Source organism: Notolepis coatsorum (genome assembly GCF_963971535.1).
Source record: "Notolepis coatsorum genome assembly, chromosome: 7".
Lineage (NCBI taxonomy): Eukaryota > Metazoa > Chordata > Actinopteri > Aulopiformes > Paralepididae > Notolepis > Notolepis coatsorum.
The window spans coordinates 43,272,697-43,295,852 of record NC_140171.1 but is presented as its reverse complement, the minus strand read 5'-3'; the positions used below and the strand labels follow the sequence as shown (position 1 = coordinate 43,295,852).

At 43.2% G+C, this 23,156-nt stretch overlaps 2 protein-coding genes across 2 annotated transcripts; one reads left to right on the top strand and one right to left on the bottom strand.

Annotated features, from left to right (window-relative positions):
* The first annotated feature begins 5,862 nt into the window (after positions 1-5,862).
* LOC311232370 (OCIA domain-containing protein 1-like) lies at positions 5,863-13,364 on the top strand. The gene is made up of 8 exons (XM_084319150.1): positions 5,863-6,009; positions 6,209-6,311; positions 7,057-7,110; positions 8,647-8,694; positions 8,804-8,933; positions 10,873-11,042; positions 11,931-12,101; positions 12,958-13,364. The coding sequence occupies exons 1-8, from the start codon at positions 5,953-5,955 to the stop codon at positions 12,993-12,995; spliced, it is 771 nt and encodes a 256-aa protein (XP_084175276.1). The 5' UTR covers positions 5,863-5,952; the 3' UTR covers positions 12,996-13,364.
* Positions 13,365-13,501: 137 nt separating this feature from the next.
* Positions 13,502-16,309, bottom strand: rhbdd2 (rhomboid domain containing 2). Its single transcript, XM_084319149.1, has one exon. It carries the CDS (start codon positions 16,259-16,261, stop codon positions 15,281-15,283), a length of 981 nt encoding a protein of 326 aa, XP_084175275.1. The 5' UTR covers positions 16,262-16,309; the 3' UTR covers positions 13,502-15,280.
* Between the last annotated feature and the right edge of the window lie 6,847 nt (positions 16,310-23,156).

The window sequence follows — 23,156 nt, the reverse complement described above, 5'->3', positions numbered from 1 at the left end:
ATCGAGTCGGGGGTCTGTAGCGCAGAGCCGCGGGGGTATAGCCTGGGCTGTACTGGACCTCCTGGTCCTGTGGAGTACTGTGCTGCTGTCGGGCTTGACTCTCCTCCTCTCCCTCTTCTTCCTCTGCCAGGTCTTCTAGATCCTGTAGTCGTCTATTTAGCCTCTCCGCGGTGTCCGCCGTTCCTTCCTTGTAGCTGGGTCTCACTTGGACCGGTCGGGGAAGGAGTTCGGAGGGGGGTGTAGGCTCTCTCGGGTGGTCGAGTTCAAGGTCGCCTGCTCGGTCAGGGGAGGGTGCCCTTGACACGTGTCTTGACGAGGCCCTGGAACCCCTTGTGGAGGGAGGGGGTGTTGCCCTGGTGATCAGCTGCTCCATTAGCTGCGCTTGTAGTCTGTCGCGCTCGGCTTGTAGTCTGTCGCGCTCGGCTTCGCGCTGGATGAGAGCGATGTCGCGCTCTGCTTCTCTTTGGGCACCTTCAGCGGCGCGCTGGGTGTCGGCCCGGTCTCTTGCCATATTCTCTTCCGTCTGAAGGCGTCTCAGCTCCAGACGTATGTGCTCTTCTTCGCTCCGTTGCTGTGTTTGGAGTCGATCGCGTTCACCCTGAAGTCGATCGCGTTCGGTAGAGGCTGTCAGGGTGGCGAGGAACGCCTGTGACAGTATCCTCTCTGCCTCGCTGGGGGAAGACGCCTGTTGAGGTGATCTGCTCCTGGCAGTACCGGTCGGGGATGCGTTCCCCTGCGGGGAGTCCTGGAGTTCTATCTCCTCGGCGCTCTCCTCATCTTGTTCCGTGCAGAGTTCCATCTCTGAAGGGTTGTCTTCCTCCCGGAGCTCTTGGGGGACTACTTCTTCGGTCTTGGCGGGGGGTAAAGTCGTGTCAGTTCCCTCCTGGTCCCCACTGTGAGCTTGGTCAGTTACATTAGAACCCACTAGGGCCTCTGTGGTCGGGGTATCCTGGTTGATAGGGTCGGACATAATTTTACTTTCTACTTTTACCGCGTTTACCGTTTGTAGAAGACTAGGTAGTATACTGGCACCGTAATCCTCTAAGTACTGAGGTGGCTGTCGTCTACGCTGCGGGCGTTCTACTTTAGGAGGACCGTTTCGTGGAGTGTTCATCATAGGCCATTTCAATATTAATACCACTATATTAATATTACACTAATTACCATCCGGCTCGAAGGACCAATTGTAACTGAGGGGTACAATTCCCTGACTGTATTGATAAGTATGGTATCATTAAACCACTACCGCTTTATGTACTTTAACTACTGGCCATACAGTACACGATATCTAAATATGATGAACACTTTCCCACCATGAAACCAGGTCCACACAAAGGTAATAATCAAATATTTAATATATAGCAAAAGGTACATATAATATTCACCATTACATTTATGATTTGAATGCTCTTGTAAGGCAAATGAGTACTCGTAGGCAAATCAACACTGAATGTCCAATCTCTGGTTACGCAGGAAGCAAGTATACAACCTGGCTCTTAGGGAATTATAACGATGGCACACTTAATGATTATAGCTGGATATACTGTAAGGGTCCTCCCGGTTGTAAGCCGGTAGGGGGGGTAGGAGAGCCGTCGGCAGTATCCCGTCTGGTCAACGATGTCTAGGGAGACTTCACGTACAGAAGACAGTGCAGTAGAATCTTGATCCACAGATGAATACTCCTTGGCTCTCTTGTAGGCTGTAGCTGTAGCTGTAGCTCCACAGTGAAGAAGAAGCGAGGCGACCTCAGTCTGGTCTGAGCGCCGTCTCACCTTGACTCCTCTCGGGGTAAATCCAACACTCACCGGTGTTGGCGATTATCCGCTCCACAAATCAAAGTACCAAAGCAAATATATATTCCATGCCGCATAGGGCTCAGCAGTCGTCGGGTAGGTAATCCAATGTACAGGTCCACTCGGTCCTCGCCTAGAACTCCTCGGATGAATGCACCACGTGTGGTCTGCCCAACCTGGTTAAGACTCTAGATAACACGGGGAAGCGATGGGGGTGCTGCTCACTTTAGAACTCTAACCGCACGATGCACCATACATAATAGACTATTATTACTTAATAGAAATACGGTGCCAAACTCTGACAATTCAGCTATTAATTCGCACGAGGTCTCAATGCTATTCTAAGGCCAAACAGGCCATACTACACCGCACGCGGTATCGTGGGGTGAGGCTTCACGTTCTGTTACTTAGTTGGGTAGAAGGGTAAAGGACTAAGGGATAAGAAGAAGTCTACATTTACTTGCGCCATATTTATATGCACGGTGAACAAATAGTGCCACTCTCTTTTCGGTAGCCGTATTCCTGCGCAGAGCCGGGGCTAGTAGGGACATGTTTCGTCGGTACCATTGAACTTGGCTCCAAGGGGCTTGTCCCTGGCGCCAGGTCCTTGTCCAATAAGAGAATGAACTATTATGGGCTGTAGTAGACTAAAGGGGTATTCCGTGTTCCGTGTATATGTACAAGGAATATACAAGGGATATCAAACGATATACAAATACTATTCAATATATATCCATAAATAAATATATATATTCGGTTTAATCTGATCCTTCACAACAATTACCATGTACCTGTACCTCCCGTCTCCCCTCCCCATGCTGCTATGACGCCTGAATTTCCCCAAGGGGATCAATAAAGGAATATCTAATCTTACTACTTTATATTGTGTACTACAATAAAATAAATAGCACGAGACAAGCTGTGAGCGTATACGAGACAGTTCTTGAGTTGAAAGTGACAAAAGCAAAAAGTGGTATTTTTTTTTATTATGAAATGCCCAATTGACTGTATCAACATTGCAAACAAGTGCTAAAAATGTATAGGCTACTTCCAAAATGTAAAAAACAAACAAAGCAAAACAAAAAACACTGGTGTAAGTTCAGTCCTTTAGGATGAACTGAAATGATTAAAATCAGATAAACTAAGTAGCCTTTCCTAAAACATTGTGTAGTAAAGCCCACCTCTAAAGTCTCCTCAGATTCTGGTAAACCTTTACTGGTGCACCATAGAAAGCATACTCACCAACTGCATCACAGTCTGGTACGGCAACTGCACTGCCTCTGACCGGTACATCACTCCCTGCAATTGAGTCTATCTGTTAAAGTTAGAGGTTCTATGTAGGATTGCTAGTAACTGTCTAACTGCATGTGGCGGGTGGCATTAATGAGAAAGGAGGAGGGGCCTCAATGAGCCAGGTTCCGTTATAGGGGGCTACCTGCGGGAGGAACGTTAGTTGGAATTGTTTGTTGCGGCCGGTGCAGTGAGGTAGGTGCACACCTCACTCCGGGATGCAGGAACAAGCATTACACACTAAGGTAGGCATTGGTAGTATTATGGTTTAGGAATAGCGGGTTTTAATATGTGCTGTGCAATAGGTGTGACATGGAGTGTTTGTTCCAGATCACTTGCCTGGTTCCCAGCGGGATTGAAGGTAGTCGGTAGGATAATAGGACCACCGACGGACCAGGTATTTTAATGTAGCACTTTGTTTTAGCATGTAATGTTGTCTAATAATTATGTGTGTTATTGTTTTAATAATAAAGTGTTTTAATACTGTTGTGTTTGTTTCCCGGCAGAGCACCAGTGGTCCAGCTGCTCTTGTCGTGAAACACGTTTTTAGTTATTGTTTGGTAGTTATGATTATGTCTAATCCGCCCGGGCCAGTGGGCCGGTAGACGGGCAAAAAGAATTTCGTCTTGCCCTTGGGATCGGATTAGTTTTCTTTATCTACGTTTGTTTGTTTATTTGTGTGTCCGTTTCCCCCCCCCACCATAACACCAACCCATGTACCAGGTACCTCTCTCAGACGTGAATACGGGCAGGCCTAGTGTGCCATTATTATATGGATGCCGTGGTTATGCACACGTGTGCCAATGTTTGATAAAGTTGAATCACTGAGTGGTATGATATCCGTTTACTTCATTGTGAGAAGTTTGATATCTCTTTTTATACAGTTCTTGAAGTGGTATTTATTGATGTGTGATAAAGTTTCCTTCATTGTGTGAAGTGCTATTTATTGACATTTGATATCGTTCTCCTTCATTGTGTGAAGTATCACCAGGTTGCCGTGAATCAAACCCTGCCCGGTCAAGGCTGATTGGGGTTCCTGACATGAGGTTGAAGTGGGCTTATAGTATTTTTGTCCACCCCTTTTTATGTAATAAATACTATTGTTAAATTAACCTACACTCTTGTGTCTTTCTTAAAGCTAGGAACTTAGCGGGTGTAACATGCATATATATAACTGTTTCCACTAGAGGGCGCTCTAAGCGGAGCCACTCATGATACCACCAGGTGGCGAGTATAAAAAGAGATGTCTCCTCCCCCTCTACCTCTTTCTCCACCAGCCTCTCAGTGAGAGGAGAACTCATGTGCTGCTGCTCATACCATGTGAATGAATAAACCATGCCAAAGGCTAAAGATAGAAACCATGCCTCTTGACCACATTATTGTCGCCCCATAGCCAGATTCTGTCAACACTATCCATCACAAACAGTGTCTGAGGAAGGCACGCAGCATTGTCAAGGATTGTCAGCATTGTTTGCCCTCCTCCCCTCTGGGAGACGCTACAGGAACCTCCGCTCCAAGACAAGCAGTCTCAGGAACAGCTTCTTTCCCTCAGCTGTCATCTCCCTGAACACTGTGCCACGATAACATATTAATACCACAACTCTGTACATACATCTAATTAGCACTACTCATTAGTACTCATTTATATATTTTATACCCAGTTTAATCACCTGTGCATTGTATATTTATTTTCATTGTACTGTACTTGTGCTGTATAATGACAATAAATTGGAATCTAATCTAATAAGAAAAGCATAGGACAGACACAGCCAGCCAAATACAGCTTTAGTCTAATGCACATCAATAGCCTGTACCCATATTCACACTGACATTCATTGTTCATCATACCTCAAAAGAAATCATTGGAAGGAGAGGGGTTCATATTATGTAAAAATAAACAAACAATAGAAGCAACAGGCCACAGAAGATGGACATTTGAAATATTAATATTTTCTTAGTACCTATATATAGTATATACCTATACCCGTACCTCCCCTCACAGACTTGCCATACTTAAAAGCTGCACCGTCCTTGTATGACCCATGGTATGACCCATGTGGAGTGATAACTTTCCAAAATAAAAGCTCCCTTCATATAAAAATGCAGTCCACTTTTTGGACACTCATCCGATTAGCTAACTATCTTGCATTATGTTTTGAAAAATAAATACAATATATAGGATGTAAGAATAGACGTACTTGTATAGCTCTGAAATAAATAATAAAGGTTTTCCTGACCCTAGCTAGCTAACATCATAGATATATATATAAACACTAGATGGCTCAAGGCGGAGTCTCCAGCCTAGTTCACGGGCGGCCATCTTGCTTAGGTGGACTATTCTGTTATGGTGAATGATCTGCACAAACAAAAATACTCGCTGAACTCGCTGAAATCTTGACAGATTTACGAACTGTACAAATGTTATTAACGTGGCTATGATTCTTGCTTGGAATAATTTGTATTACATTTTTTTATATGAAAGTCCATATAAGTATGGACATGCATGGAAGTATGCAGTATGATAACTACATCTCTGACATTTTTAACAAACGTTTGAAATTTTAGCACGCTATGGTTATTTCAATAGTACATGCAGTGCACTATACGTTCATGTTATGAGTGGGTGTGCTGCCCTGCAGCAAGATGGCCGCCTTGTGGCAACGCCGGTCGGTCTCCGTTGGCCAGCAGCGCGGGTGAGTCATCTAATGTTTGTATATATATCTATGGCTAACATTAGCTAGTTTACAAATGTCTCATTTGTTTCCGGGTCACGGCCGTTTTTGCTATGACATTGTACCAAAATGTTTAGTAGCTCAGTCCGAAGTGTGGCGTACACTTAAACTTTAATTCACATGGTTTGAAAGCATAAATGGGAGCTGACATCGTCACCACAGCTTTTACGGAGGAACGTCAAGACGGACCACGGGTAAATATTGCCCATTAATTAGCAAGTCAATCTGAACTAGCTAACCTTAAATTCCTACTGATGTTAACTGTAGAATTGTAGTCCCGATGTCGCCTTGCCTGCAACAGTCACTTTGCCTGCTAACGTTAGACAATGTCTTTGCTGGGACTTGTTATTAACTAGTCTCATGTAACATGTATCAATGTGTGCGTGTTGACAGGGGATGTCGGACTCGTCGGTCGCGGAGCAGCCGCGGTACATTCTGACGGAAGATGAGCAAAGGGTCATGAAAGAATGCTACCGGGAGAGCTTTTGGTCCAGGTGTAAGTTAGGCTCCCTCGTTCTCTCTCTCACACACACATGCACACAAACTCTATTGTATCTTGACTATGAATTGAAAATGGGGGTCCCTGGTGTAAACAAGACAAACTTCTTTCTCTGGTCTGCAACCCCTTAACAATTGTGTGTATTGAGCCGTACTTGATTGATTGATTGAACATTGTATTAACAGATTGCAGAATGGGTACAATACAGTGGCTCAATACACACAATTGTTAAGGGGATGCAGACCAGAGAAAGACTTTCGTCTTGTTTACATCAGGCTCAAGAAACGATGTACAGTTTCTACGTCAAATGTATACTCTTTTTTAGACTCTTTTTGTATCACAAACAGTACTCTATTTGCAAATCTGGTATGTCATAAATGTATAGATGTAGCAGTACTGTATCTGTATGTCGTGTATGTCATATATGTTATGGTGAATTGAAAATGGGGGACCCTAATGTAAACAAGACGAAAGTCTCTCTGGTCTGCATCCCCTTAACAATCTGTTAATAAAGTTATCAATCAATCAATCTCCCCCATTTTCAATTAATCATATTCATCAATATACTGTATTGTACCCATTCTGCAATCTGTTATTTTTCATTCATTCATTCATCTGTTCTATCTGAAACTGAATAAAATAACCATGATGACATACTAAAGTGGCAAGCACTCATGTTTCAAGCATGTTTCTTCAGGTGATTCTGACATGTCTGTCTCTCCATTCCTTCTCTTACCTGTAGGTGTACCCTTCTCACTGACCAGCATGGCTGTCACTCAGGCCCTGGTTGTTAAAGGTAACACATCATCAACGATGTAACTGCCAGCAGTGCCTTTGGTGATATTTGGATGACACTGTTCCAAAGCCACAGCTTTCAATTTAGCTCACCTATGCTCTAGGGGTGGTTTGTTGAGTCCATGCTCCATTGCCTAGTCTTTTCACAATAGGAACTTTTGTGGCACAATACTAGGATGATACCGGGTGATGCAGGTTTCCTGGTGACACTCTATATACAGGAATGCATGGAAGTCAGGACAAGTACCATTTATACTCTGAAAAAGTGGCAGAGAGTGGCATGTATCAGACTAGGTAGATAACCCTGAAGCTTATCTTTGACACTTTGTGTCTTCTGACATCTTCCGTGTGCCTATCAGCTTAAAATGTTGTGCCACAAAATTTAATAGTGAAAAACTAAGACCATTAATCACCAAATGACAACTAAACTGTAACAGTACACAAAGTAGTAGGACTTTTACAGCAAGTTAGAGCAACCACAGAGCGACCCCTATGGATGCTAGAATGATACTTTTGGCCCTTACAGAAAAATGACAGTTAGCATCCAATTGGCGAGAGAGCGCCCAGTTCACCTAGGTTGAACTTTGAGCACTGCATGCTGTCAAATTCATGTGACTCCAATTAAAGATGCAGTCCTTGTTCAACGTAAATGCGCCTTCTGGTTATACTGGTATGCACTTGGTTGACACGCTCAGATAGCAGCACTCTGGAGATCGGATTTTATATGCCATTTATTTTCCTTTCAGATTTTCCTTGCAGATCTTCGGATTCCAATAATCCCCACAATGAAATTTAGGAAATGTATATCTTACAATATGAATCAATCAATCAAAAACATAGGCTGCTCTGCAGCGGTAAAAAAAAAACATGTCGCCACATACCAAACATTTTTAGAACACTGGCTGTGTGATGGCCAGCCCATTTTAAACACCTGATGCCTGTTTCCCCAAATTAGCCACATGCATCCCAATTGGCATCTCCATAATTAGCTTATCAAAAATATAATAATCACAACAATACATGATCACAAAACCCATTATTTATATAAGTCATGACTTCATTCATACCAATAATAAACATTAATAATTCATAATAGTTAATTTCAAAATCATACATTTGGCTCTAACACCAATAGAACAATAGACTTGAAAGGCATCCATCCAGGCAGAGGAGGGAACGTTGATACTATCATACTATCACAATTTCCCGATTTCAAACCAAATGCCCGGTATGTTTGACCAATGCAATGTACATGTTATTATCGTTCTACTCTTCTCCTGAAAACCCTGCCCATTTTGCTCTCTCCTCCGTGAGATCTACTGTAGTGAGATGTGCGCTGAACCCAGTGCTCTCAACGGCAGCTCAGATCCGTGTCCTATGTGAAAGCACCGTCGGTCAGCCAGATTGGAAATTGTGGCTTTTGAAATAGTGTCCATCCAAATATCAAAAACATGAGGGGAAACAAAAATGCATTTAGAAGGGAGGCCTACTCCAAAAGCCATTATAATTCTTAGATTCCTCCTGTATCTTTCTATAGGAATTCTCTCTGCGTCTGGAAAGTACGGGTCTCTCCGCAAAGTTGTCTGTAAGTCTCCCTTTTCAAGGTAGTTATATACTTGTATAGCATCCAAGACGGTTTAATTTTCAGGGTTATTTTGACAGTCAAAGTGTGTATGTAATATTTGTCTTTCCAGTTGCCGGCTTCTGTGGCTACCTTGCCGGGAGATTGTCGTACATGCGGGTGTGCGAGGAAAAGTTTAAGAAGCTGAAAAACTCACCATTGGGAGATGCCCTGAGACAGAGGACAGGAAAACCAGCTGTACAGTCAGTAACACACATATACACACACTACTAGGGATGCAACAATACAGTTAGGCCTCGGTTCAATATGTACCTCGTTTTTGGGTCATGGTTTCAGTTCAGTTTTGGTGGTGTGGAGGGGCCATTTGTGTGATCGATTATACAATGGCATGCAAATTTCGTGATTCTGATTGGCTGAAACAGTGAAGTTGCCGGTTGTTATTTAGTATAAGACACTCCACGTGACCCCAGAACCCACCCACAACCGAATTACTTTTCTTTCTAATGAATCCGCCATTCGTCTTTTCCAAATGAAACCAAGATGGCGGACAATAATCTTTATGAATGGATGTATTGATTGCGTCATAACGACTCATTCAAAAAAGATACATTCACCTGGAATATGTTAGTTGTTTACACAATGTTTGATTATGTAATTGGTTTGTCATGACCTATTGTAAAACAAAATATAAATCGCGGGTGGTTCTGAGGCTGAGTGCTCTCTGTCCGTCGCGCAAAATCTGGCTGGCAGTCTCATTGAATAATATAAGTGTGGAAACTTATACAACCGGAGAAGCCGGAGAAGGAAAAAATACTTTGACAAACGAACTTATCATTGTACATGTTGATCTATGTACATGTATGATGTTACCCCGAATATGTAAAGCCGTGGGCACCGACACGATTTACACCAATCATTGTTTAAGAAGCACAGTGATGTTACCGGTCCGGTTGTTGTTTGATTGATTGATTGAAAATGTTATTAACGGATTGCAGAATGGGTACAATACAGTACAGCTCAATACACACAATTGTTAAGGGGATGCAGACCAGAGAAAGACTTTCGTCTTGTTTACATCAGGGTCCCCCATTTTCAATGCATCATAACATATATGACATACATGACATACAGATAGACAGTACTGCTACATCTATACATTTATGACATACCAGATTTACAAATACAGTACTGTTTGTGATGCAAGAAGAGTATATACATTTGACGAAGAAACTGTACATTGGAGGAGGTTGGTAGGTAGGAGATTGGTAGGTGGGGTGGAGGGGGGGGGGGGGGTATTTCGTATAACACACTCCACGTGACCCCAGAACCTCAATGTAAATAAACCATAATCACCCTACAAAAACAGTACTGTATTTGTAAATCTGGTATGTCATAAATGTATAGATGTAGCAGTACTGTCTATCTGTATGTCATGTATGTCTGTAAACTTGTGCATAACGGAGTGTGGCTCTATAGCAGAGTTTTATATGAAGTTTGTAGTTAGATTGCATGCTTTGTAGCAACCTCCCTCTGCAAAAGGACACTGTTGCACGAAGCGATTTCACTGGGTGTCCCGGATATATATGGATATATTCGTAACGAATCATTTTAAAAAGATAGTTAACTGGAATGTTAGTTGTTTACACAATGTTGGATTATGTAATTGGTTTGTCATGACCCATTGTCAAAACAATAATACATTGCGGGATTTATATGAAGTTTGTTGTTAGGTGGCATGCTTTGAAGCACCGCACCTCCCTCTGCTTCTAGACACGGAGGCAACTTTTTTTCTCTTTTTTACCTACTTTTTCTGCGGATGGTTGTGAATAAATCTCCATTATGCTTCAATTACTGTGTGTTTATTCTATAGCAATAAGGTTGGGTGAATTCCACCATTGTATAAAAGACATTACATCACTTGTAGTCGTGTGTTATAGGAATTAGATCATGCCTAGGGGGGTCTAACAACCCTCCGCTGTGCGTCGGGCCTAACAACCACCCCTAGGCATGATCTAATTCCTATAACACACTCCTGCGCGTGATGTAATGCTTAAATTAGCCACCGTAGTGTGAGGAGGGGTTGTGTTAGTTGAACTCAAGTCTTCCTCCCTTTCACCTTACTCTCTCATAAGCCTTTCAGATTACTGAATTACTGATTACTCATTATGTTCTTTCTCCTAGTTCCATGGGCCCGCAGTCTGAGCTGAGTGACCCAGACAGCCAATCATTTGACAACATGTTCCTGCCAGCGGAGTCCGATTCCCAGATCTCTCCCACTCCCGGGGACTTTGGGCACGGATACGACACAGAGCCACCCCAGACAAGCAGGGTAGATGACTTCAACCCTCCAGGTGTGTTAATGTAGACGACCATCAAAAACATGTTAACATGAAGTGCATCAAGTCAAGTGTTTTTTTTTTTTAATCCCCTTGGGAAAATTCAGGTGGCATAGCAGCATAGGGGAGGGGGAAGTGAGGTACAGGCAGGACAAACGATCATAATAGTAATAATAATAAGAGTAGAACATAATAATTATAATAATAATAATGCTAATAATCTTTCTTCCTTCCTCTATAAGCCAGTGGACAACGCTGATCTTAGTGTCTAAATGTTTTTAAGAAACTGAGCTCACAGCAGCAACATTGAACAACAATGACCTTGCCCAGAAATACAAAACTTGCTCAATAGTGGTTTGGTCGAAATGTATCAGTATGATTCCAGAAGACAGTAGCAAAATAGGGTTGAAAATAACTGGAATTTCAGGAGCCCAAGAGGGTAAAATGGTTCCAGTAGGGAGAGTATTTGGAACAGCCCCTCCCCCTCTGAATCAGCAGAATCATCTGTGCAGTACACTATCAGAATGTTGTTGTAAAAATGTATTGAGTGGACAGAACTACAGGAAATTGTGTATATGGGATGATAATAAAGCCACAGGTTATGCATATACATTATGTAAAATGAAATGGCAAGCTGTATGTCAATAGAATAAAGAATATCATATCGGTTAACCGTCTGTAAGTGTGGTAGTGAAAGGGTTGACCTTCTGTAGTGTGGTTGTGAAAGGGTTAACACTTTGTCAGGTGACAGTGAAAGGGTTAACCTTCTGTGTTGTTGCAGTGAAAGGGTTAACCCTTTGGTACTGAGGTGGTGAAAGGGTTAATGGGAATGTGCTTCGAAGTCTGAGCCCCCAATTCCAGCCAATGGGATTGAGCCTTGTACCCTCTCCCCGTCCCTTCTAGCCCAATCATATGTGGTGGAGGAGGAGGAGCCCAGGAGGAGGCCCATCCTCTACGAGGACCTGAGAACCAAGAACAGGGAGAACTACGAGGTCACGCTCACCCAGAAAGCGGAGACGTTGCTCAAACCAACACCTGAGAGGGAGTCAGAGAGACCTGCACTGAACACAGACTGTGAGCGGCCAAAGCATAAAACAGTCGCAAATACTGGAACAGAGCAAAATGTATTCAAATGCTATCTCCCGTCTCAAATGTATTCTCAGTACATTAGTTGGTACTATATAATGATACTAAATAATACTGTACTACTGTACTATCTACTTTTGTACCAACAATGACGTGCAGTCAGAGAGAAAGAGAGAGGGGATAAACATTGATGTCATTATTTCTCTTGTTTCACCATTCACACAAGTTACTGCCATTTGCCTTTGTAGGGCTGACTACACATGGGCTGTTTTTGGATTATATTTATGACAATGTACAGTTTCCATGTCAAATGTATGTCAGTATTCCAATGTACAGTGTGTCCCCCCCCTCCAATGTACAGCCCCACCCCACCTACCCAACCTCCCCCAATGCACAGTTTCTATGTCAAATGTATATACTCTTCTTCTGGATTTTTTTAGTATCACAAACAGTACTGTATTTGAAAATCTGGTATGTCATAAATGTATAGATGTAGCAGTACTGTCTATCTGTATGTCATGTGTGTCATATGATGAATTGAAAATGGGGGACCCTGATGGAAACAAGACGAAAGTCTTTCTCAGGTCTGCATCCTCTTAACAATTGTATGTATTGAGCTGTACTGTACTGTACCCATTCTGCAATCTGTTAATACATTTTTCAATCAATCAATTCAACAACACATTTTCCCTTTTGGACATCTGCATGCCAGGTACAAGGATCATTTTACAAGGGAGGATCTGAACACAAACATTTAATTTGTGACATTGCTCTCAGTATAGGTTGGGTCCTTGCAACAACAGATGTTAGTCACTCTTACAGTCCCTTCTCTTTTTTATTGCAGCAAAGAAGAACATGTATGGGGACACATGGGAGGATTGAGTCACGTTTACCTGGCTGGGATCGCGGATTCTACTGTACATACTATGTCCATTGGTTGTTTTAGTCGCAAGTAACTTGAAATTGTATGAATGTTTGCGATGAGTCAATTAAACCACATTGCTCCAACATGACTAATTTAGCATTTTTGTGTATGGGGAATAACTTTTATGGTAGAGAATTTATAGTTTCAAATTAATGAACATTTTAAATATAAATCATTGTCTCACAGTTCACCATTCTTTCTATGCTTGACTATGTAGGCGGATCACAAACAGGCATTTCTGTTTTTAGGGGTCATGAACCAAAAAGGTGCATGATTAAAATTGTATATGCAATCCAACATGAAGGCTAATCACTAGTTTTTCAAAAGTATCTAATCTGATTATGGTTTTTCTGAGTAACTAACTGATTACCACATTTTTGTATTTACTGTAATCAAGGTACATGTAATACATTACTACCCAATCCTGGTCCCACTAAAGCTTTCAAATGGCATGAGGCACATTTGATAATTTGTGGATTAGGCGACAGTACAGCAGGAAGAAGTTATGAAGTATTTTTTTCTACACAGCAAGGCCAAGAAGTGGCCCAATTGTTTATTGAAATCTCAGTAATTGTAGAAACACAATACAAAAGATAAAAAAGGCATATATACATTGTTACTCAGCTGATAGAGTTGTGCCCTTCCTGATGACTTGTCGTACAGAACATGTAAGTCACTTTGGATAAAAGTGTCAGCTAAATGTAAATGTATATAATTTTATATATATATACAGTACACTAATTAATGTAAAAGCTGCAAAACATTCAGAGCCTGTTTTACACATTAAATCCTGAAAACGAAATTGCATAAAGAACACATAACATACCTAACCTAACACAGTAATAATGTAATTTCCAACCCTAAGCCTTTCCTGTTGATGTAATAGAAGGCAGACAGACTCCTGTAATGGCTGAGCCATTCAAATGGGCCAATACCTATATTCAATTGGGATTCAAATAAACTAATAACCAACCTAAGTAGCTTAAAGGAACACACAAACATTATGGGAAATGCACTTACTGTCTTCTCCAGAATCAGACAAGACCAATTTCCTCTCTGTGCATTCAGTAGAAGCCTGTCTGGCTGCAAGCTAGCCTAGCTTAGCACAAATTAATGGAAGTGGATACAGACCACTAGCCTGAATGAATGAAAACGTTATTTAACAGATTGCAGAATGGGTACAATACAGTACGGCTCAATACACACAATTGTTAAGGGGATGCAGACCAGAGAAAGACTTTTGTCTTGTTTACATCAGGGTCCCCCATTTTCAATTCATAGTGACATTTATGACATACACAACATACATAACAATGTCATGGCCTTTATGGCATAGGCACATACATGACATACAGGTATATAGTACTGTTACATTTGTGACATATACAATATGCAAATATACAGTGTACTGTTACCCAGAGATACTAACAGAAAATATATACATGGCATAAAACCCCAGGAGAGGTGTTTTGGCCAACAGCTAGGCTAAGCTAGGCTAGCTTGCAGCCAAATAGCTTTCTACCAAACGCACAGAGGACATTGGTATCCATCTTCTTGTCAGACTCTGAAAAAGACTGAGCACATTTCCCATAATGTTAGTGTTCCTTTAAATATGTCAAAGCCGGCCCACTCAACATAGACCCTGTCCACTCTTCAAAAGAAGGGACTGCTTCCAACATCTTAGTAATACCTTCTTCTGCAGTTAAATTCCAAAGCTGTAATACCCATCTCTAGTGAGACTGAATATTCAGAGATATATTATGCACAAGATGATATGCTATATTTCTCTAACAAAAGCAAAAGTAGACTATTTTACAGCAGCAAAAAAGTTACAAAGGTAAAAATGGAAAGAAGAGCAGGACTATACAAGTACCCTGCCCCCCAAAGAGTGTTGTAAAGATTCAAATTGCATAGTTGTGCATGGCTGCCTATTCACACACACAAAATACAAAAGATGCAAGATAAGTATAAATAAATATGCATATAAAATCTGTAAAGCATTAACCCTCAACATTTAGAGCCTGTCTTATGCATATCAACCAGGAATATTGATGCAGGCAAAAAAAATCCAAGAAGGCTAAATTGAATTAAATGTGCAAGAATTCGTTTCTGGTAGTAGTGCCCCTCGATGGAATACCACTGACTGGCATACTTGAGCAATAGATGCAGGACAAATTGCTTGTCTGAGGAGAGAATATTTAAAATAACCAAGTGGAACTTTGCAGGGCAAACATGACCATAATTATAGCTGGTCAGAACTATGACTATGCCCGTGTCCATGACTATGACTGTGGTTGCAGCTGTGGCCAAAGCTATCCGCTTGTGCTGGGCCATGTCCATGTTGGACAGGACTAGATGGAGCATAGGTGGAGTGGGGCCAGCCTTCATACGTCGTGGATGGGGTCTCAGTCTTGATGCTGGACAATGGAGCATAGGCTTGGACCGGGTAGGAGCCTGGGGTCGGGTTGATCGGTGGATGGAGGGTCTTCCTTCTCTCCTCTGTGGAAGCTGGGACATACAGAACGCCACCGATGTTCCTCAGCAGTCTGAAAGGCATCTTCTTATCCAGAACAGAAGCCCTGGCCTCGGACATCTCCAGAAAGGAGAACCATCCCTTGCCATAGATCCATCCGGTCAAAATAGCAATGACATTGCAGAGGAGCACACTGTGGGGAATGACGAGTGTTATGATGATGAGAAACACCCACGGGAGAGCCATGGTGGGAAAACTGACCCCAAAGAGGTAACCTTTGGCCATACGAGTGTGCATAGTAGTCACTGCCACCAGGGCAAGAGTTATGGGAACAAACCCCTCGACGTGGCTTCGTGTGGTGCTGATGTTATCCTGGAAGACGCTCACAAAGGCAAACCAGAAGCCCGTGCAGGTCGAGAGCAGCACGAACAGGAACAAGAACCGCACGGTGCCGACGCTCTTCTCCACGCCCCCGCAGAGGAGCACCAGAGCGCCGATGCTCAGAAGAAGTTGTACACTGGTCTTGTGGTAGTAGGAGTATGTGAGGAGCTTGTGCACATGTCCGTTCAAAAACACGCTCGCGTCAAGACTGAATACGTCCTGGGTTAAAGTGAAATACGTTTTGATCGCAAATAAACCACAGGATAACAAGACTAACGCTAGAATGCCACTTGTGATCTCAGGAAGGCTAGAGGCGCAATATCCTTTGAATTGGTGAGCCACGTCTTTGAAAACAGCCCGTGAGATCATTTTAGTCGTGTAATGTTGTGGATATCCACAGTAATATAGCTGCTTACAAAGTTGCCTAAAGTAGAAATGCGGAAGAAGCTGCCTTTCAAATGCAAACTAGAGCAATAGGGTCCAGCTGCAGCGCCGGAGAATTCTCTCACTGGGCAAGCCTGTGGCAGCCACGAACCTACTTTGATTGATTGATTGATTGAAAACTTTATTAACAGATTTCAGAATGGGTACAATACAGTACAGCTCAATACACACAATTGTTAAGGGGATGCAGACCAGAGAAATACTTTCGTCTTGTTTACATCAGGGTCCCCCATTTTCAATTCATCAGGACATATATGACATACAGATAGACAGTACTGCTACATCCAGGGGTGCAGTCGTAATATGGGCGGAGGCCAAACGGTATCCTATTATTATGCAAAGTCTAGGCACTTATCACCTAGACTTTGCATAATAATAGGATGCACGCACTTCGAAGCCCAAACGCCGTTTGACCGCGGTTGCCCAGCACTGCACCACTGGCTACATCTATACATTTATGACATACCAGATTTGCAAATGCAGTACTGTTTGTGATACAAAAAGAGTCCAGAAAAGAGAGTATATACATTTGATGTAAAAACTGTACATTGGAGGAGGTTGGGTAGGTTGGGTGGGTGGGTGGGGGGGGCTGTACATTGGAGGTGGTTGGGTGGGTGCGCTGTTTTAAGTGAGCGTGTGTTATTGGATTGATTGATTGATTGATTGAAAATGTTATTAATGTCTGCCTTGTTTCTAACTGGTTATGCTTAGGCAGTATTGCACGCACGCTAATGACGCGCGCTCCCGGGCGCGTGCGCATACATTTTCCCTCGTTTAAGCACAGACTAAAGACAGTGCCTAATTGCCTCTACGAATGGAATGTAACACATTTCATTCACAAGTTCTGTGTGAATGTATCTGAGAACGTATTTAACACACCTGACGACCGGCACTATTGATATGCAAAGTAGGCCAGGTGGGTACTTAGCGAGTTGGCAAGTGCAGCGCATTACTGTGTGCACGCGCGTGCCGTGCACATCCGTGCATGTGCGTGCGCGCGCTTCTGCTCACAAAACTTTGGCTGCACTGCGTGCAACCCCATCCCATGAGGAACGCATCACTGTGCTTAGGCCCCCTTTGGAAGTCGCCCTCTTTCGAAGTCGGTTATGCTTAGAGTTTGGAATCAGGGTTGGTGGTCTATCGCCCTGCTCTATAGTCTGGTCAGTTTAGGCATAATGGCTGCAAAAAATGATTAACATTTGAGCCAATGTTTTTCTGTTAATTTAGGGCCTGATAAACAAAAAAATGCAAGGAGCCCAAAAAATTTGCTAGGCGAAGTCCCTGAAACGGCCACGTCTTTTTAGGCCTGTAATTTTGTATCTCGGCTCCTGAAGGTCGCAGAGAGTTGATTTTGGGCTCAAAAGTTGCGGAAACACCACATTTATATTAGTGTTATGAACAAACATATGCCCTAAAACCTTAACTTTTTCAGATATTTGTGAAAAATCGCTGCCATTCCGCCACGCCCGTTTTGGCTACGGCCGAAATTCAAAACCGCTCTGGGTGTATCGCGTATCATGGGAGAAGAGTTTTCTCATTCATACTTTGCTTTTATGGGTGGCCTGCACCTTGAGAAGGTTTCTCTGGTCTGTGTTGGCCAGTTGATAAAAGGAACTGGCCTGGATACCATCTTAACCTCAGCTAATCTGAACATCAGTGGTCTGACAACTACTGTATGTGATGTGAATTCCATAAAGAAGGCTAGATACTGCATTCAAATCCTGGCTGTGGTCCTGGCCAATAAGAGAGACGAGGCATTCCAGGCAAAACATCTAGAGGACAACAGTTTGATTTGGAGCAATTGGGTGGCCAATGAAAACAGACCCATGTTTCACTACTGGACCAATGTCCTTGAAGCAATCAAGAAGGATCTTATCTTCATCAGATACTTTCGGGAGGCCAACTTCATCATGATGGTCAGTGCACTTGAGCAGCTCATTCCTCTTTACTTTGCACTTTATCTTACACACTATGCCAGATGGACATCAGTGTTTCTTCAGGATATCAAAGAGCTCAAATGGAGACACCCAGAGTTGTTCAAGGAATTTATATCAGGCTCTTTCGCAGTAAACACCAGAGGTAACCGATTTTCGAAGATTGCATATGATCAAAAGCAGGAGCATAATATAAAGGTCATCAAGTCTGACACTGGATACGTCGATATCATCAATCGGGAAGATCAGGAATTCTTCAGGAAACTCGAACTTGCCCTACCCGAAATCTAGTGCTACCTAGCTGAGGTTGAAGGTCAAGATCTAGCACACAGACACAAAGAAATGCTGGACTCCTTCAAGGAAACGTTTTCAAGCCACACTCTCAAGGTGTATCAGGGGATCCTTACCAACCCCTTCAACCAAGCTCAGTTCATGAGGTTGAACTCATCCATTCCCTTCCCAGATGTGGTAACTAAAGATGCCAGCCTTGTTTTTACAGTTGGCAAAACACAGCATGACCAATTTGTGCAGGAGCAATTTGTATATGCTCAGAAGGATGTTAGTTCGAAAATCTCCCGAAATGCCCTGAAACTCCCATGTTCAGGTGCAAAAGTCCAGCTTGCTAGCCCTGCAATCAAGCCACCTAAAGGAACCTTTGCAAAGCTGAAGGAGGCCTACAGATCAAGAGAAACAGAGACAAGGAGGCTCTTTGGTGGTGAATTCACAGGTAAATCTAGTTGATATAATTTCAAAGTTATTCAATGTTTTAGACGCAGGCAACTTTCGTCTTACCAGATTCTCGATACAGTGACGTTCAATTATTCATTTTATAAGTGAATTGATTTGACAGTGCTAATTTAGTTTTGGTAAAACTATTCATTTCAATCACAGGTTTACCAGAAGCCCTGTCAAGAAAGGATGGAGACATTTATCACAGCCAAAAGTCTCAAATCCTGAAGGACATCGGAGTATAAGTTCAATCTACAGCCTCAGAGGGACTTGTGATAGATCTATCTGTGCAAGTATGAATCCTGGTGAAGTCTCTCACCAAAGGCATGACATTCCGGGACTTTGTCATCAAGGTGTTGAACAGCGTTGCCAAGATTGGTCATGAGAAGTGAGCAAATCGTATTGACATTGTGGCTGACCTCTACCTATGAACTATGAACATTAAGGAATAATCGGGGGTCAGCAGGTAGTTCACAGATGGCCTTCAGCGAGAATGACACCGTGCCGGAATCTAAGCAATTCTTTGAAGGTTTTCTGTCTAATCAAGACAACAAGGTAGCCCTGAATTTAATGTTTGCCAGGATTGCTAAAGAACATGCATGGAACTGGAGCAAGGAGTTCAGCATCACCTACGGCAGGAAGATCCTTGCAAACGTTGGCGAAAATGTTGAGATCCAGCTTTATGACCGCATAGAGATGCTTGAGGAGGCTAACAACCGCATCATTTGCCATGAGATGGACATGCTAAACAAGGGGATCAAGTCAGTTATGGTTAGAACAGTCGACTCCGATGTAGTTGCCATCCTACTAGGGTTCACTACAAAGTTCCTGTCAGTATGTTGTGATTTGCAACTTCATCGACTTTGCTGTTCGGGACAAATGCCAGTTCTACTCAATCACACAAGAAGCTTGGTGGAGATGTGGCTGATGCCATGCCTGTGTTCCATTATTTCAGTGGCTGTGATTCTGTGAGCGCCTTCTTTGGCCACTCAAAGAATGCTCAATTCAAAGCCTGGATGAACCACAGTAAGTTGACAGAGCTCACTGCTGCATTGAGAGGACTAAGTTGCTGCCCTAGTATTGAGACTGTTAAGAACAGCATGGAAGTTATTGAACCCTGGGTAATTAGCTGGTACAACAAGGCTGGACTGTACGACTGTGCAAGTATAGATGGACTCAGATTCCAGCTGTTCAAGCAGTCAGTTAAAGATGAGCTGCGAGACCTGCCCCCAAGCCAGGATGCACTTCTAGCATCTGTTGAGAGATACAGTCCAGGCAGGATGGCTGTGGGGGAACAGCCTTCTACAACTCCCTTGTCCCCCAGTTGTTGAATGGGGATGGACTACCGATGGGGAGAAACTCTTCGTCAAGTGGAGCACAGTTTCCGCAGGAGACGCATTGTCTCAAGTAACAAGGGTGTGTAGCTGCAGATCTAATAAATGCACCTCATGTTCTTGTGCTGGCAGGGGGATGAAATGTCTCATTTATTCCAAATGCCTCAGCAAGTGTTTGAATCCTGTGTGATGGGATGTGTGATGTGTTCAAATCAAGTTTTTTGGGTGCGGCTGGGTGGCGCAGCGGATATTGCGCTTGTCACCAACGCAAGAGACACCGGGTTCGACTCTGGCTGTCGGCGTTGCCTCTGGCTTGGGCCAGCCGTCATACTAACTCAATTGGCAGAGTTAGCGGGTGGAAGTCGATGGGTGGTAATCTGGACGTTGTGGACAGCGACTCCTACAGGTCAGTTGGGGACGCCTGCACAGCAGAGACAGGAAATGGCGGGGGTAGTGTGAGCCTCCCACACGTTACACCTCGCCAATGAGAGTCCACGCTGGCAGGTGAAAAGATGTGACAGGCTGCCTCCTCGTGTATCGGGGGGACATGTGATGCAAGGCTTCTATCCTCCCTACAATCGGCCAGTGGGGGGCATATGCGAGCAATGTTCAAGACAGGGGAGGGAAGAATTGGCACAGTGGAATTGGGATGGGAGAAAAATAGAAAAAGTGGAGAAAAAAATGTACGCTTTTTTGGACTTCAAGTGGTTTGCTTTGTTTCTTGGGTGGTTGTTGGGGTCCTCATCTTATAACAAAGCCTCAACCTAAACACTAGTATGCCCCATGAGAGTAGATTTAGAACTTTGGCCCAAACTAACTGCATGGCCTTCATGAGCAGATTTGGCTGAAGTGGCTTGGGCGCTGATCAATTCAGAGAAAAAAAAAGGGACCTCCAGGAGCCAAGATACACAATTTCAGGTCTAAAAAGTGGGCGTGGTCGTTTCAGAGACTTCGCCTACCTAATTTTTTGGGCTCCTTGCATTTTTTTCTTTATTGGACCCTAAATGAACAGAAAAACATTGGCTCAAATGTTAATCATGATTTTCAGCCTTGACCCCATATTTGCCCCAAACTGACCAGACTACTAAAGATAAACTCTAAGCATAACCAATTCGAAACAAGGCGGACATTAATAAAATGTTCAATCAATCCAATAACACACGCTCACTTAAAACAGCGCACTCTCCGATAACAAACTATCATTACACATGGGCAAAACAGAGTCCATTCTCTTCGGTTCAAATAAACTCAGCAAGACCGATGGCTTCTCAGTTACTGCAACTTGTTCCTGTTTGCGGACGACTCAGCCCTGCTGGTCTCTGACAAGAACAAGTTACAGGTTGAAAAAACCCTCAGCTCAGAACTAGGCAAAATCTACATATGGCTCGCTGATAACAAACTATCATTACACATGGGCAAAACAGAGTCCATTCTCTTCGGTTCAAATAACAAACTCAGCAAGACCGACTGCTTCTCAGTTACAGTGGGTGACAATATTGTCACAAGGAAAGAAGATATTACCTACCTGGGTTCCATCCTAGAGGCAAATCTTTCCTGTGACAAAATGGCATCCAATGTAATAAAAAAAGTCAACCAACAAACTCGATTCTTGTACTGGATCTCCTCACTGGTAAACAAGAATACCCTGAAGACTCTGGCAGGAGCACTCATTCAAGGGTACTATGACTATGCTTGCACCGCATGGTACCAAAGCACCTCAAAGGCGCTAAAAACAAAATTACAAACATCTCAAAACAAACTGGTCAGACTACTGCTTGACCTTACTCCTAGAACCCACCTCATCCCTGCCCACTTTGACAACCTATGATGGCTTAGAGTAGACGACAGAGTACAGCAACTTGCAATGGGCCTGGTCTACAAGATACACTACACGACCAAGGTACCCATGTACATGTCAAAATACTTCCCAAAGGTCAGTGAATACCACGATCACAACACCAGAGGGAGCTCCACAAATCATGTTAAACCCAGATTCGGCTCAAACAAGGGACTAAACACGTTTCGCAATTATGCCACATCAATGTGGAACGCCCTACCCAAAGCTGTAAATGAATGTGAATCACTACCCACTTTCAAAAACACTCTCAAAAAACACCTGCGGGAGACTGCAATTCGAAACTGGCCCCTGTAAATGTCATAACCCAACCCCCTCCAATGTACAGTAAATGACCAAGTATGGTCTTGTCAATATTCCAATGTACAGTTTTGCTTGTACTACAACTGTCCCCCACCCACCCCTCCTACCCAACCTCCCCCCCCCCACCCACCCAACCACCTCCAATGTACAGTCCCCCCACCTACCGTTGTACAGTTTCTACGTCAAATGTATATACTCTCTTTTCTGGACTCTTTTTGTATCACAAACAGTACTGTATTTGCAAATCTGGTATGTCATAAATGTATAGATGTAGCAGTACTGTCTATGCAGGGAGCGAAATTAACTTTTTGACTCACCGGCCAGTGGCTGGTAGATGAGAAAAATCTATCCGCCAAGCATATTTCTTACCAGCCAATTTTTTTAATTTTTTTTTTATAAAATATATATATTATACAATCATACTTGTAGTTGTATTATCTGCGAGACATCGCCACCACGCAACAAGTCAAAATGCTCGCTATCTGCAAATGTTCACTGTCTGTGTGTATACTCGAGTAGCCTCCAGCTCCAGCAAGGATTCTCCGGCGCTGCAGCTGGACCCTATACTGTAGCCTCCAGCTCCAGCAAGGATTCTCCAGCGCTGCAGCTGGACCCTACTGGAGCTAACGTGTACTAGGTAGCTACCTATCCAACGGAGGTATTAT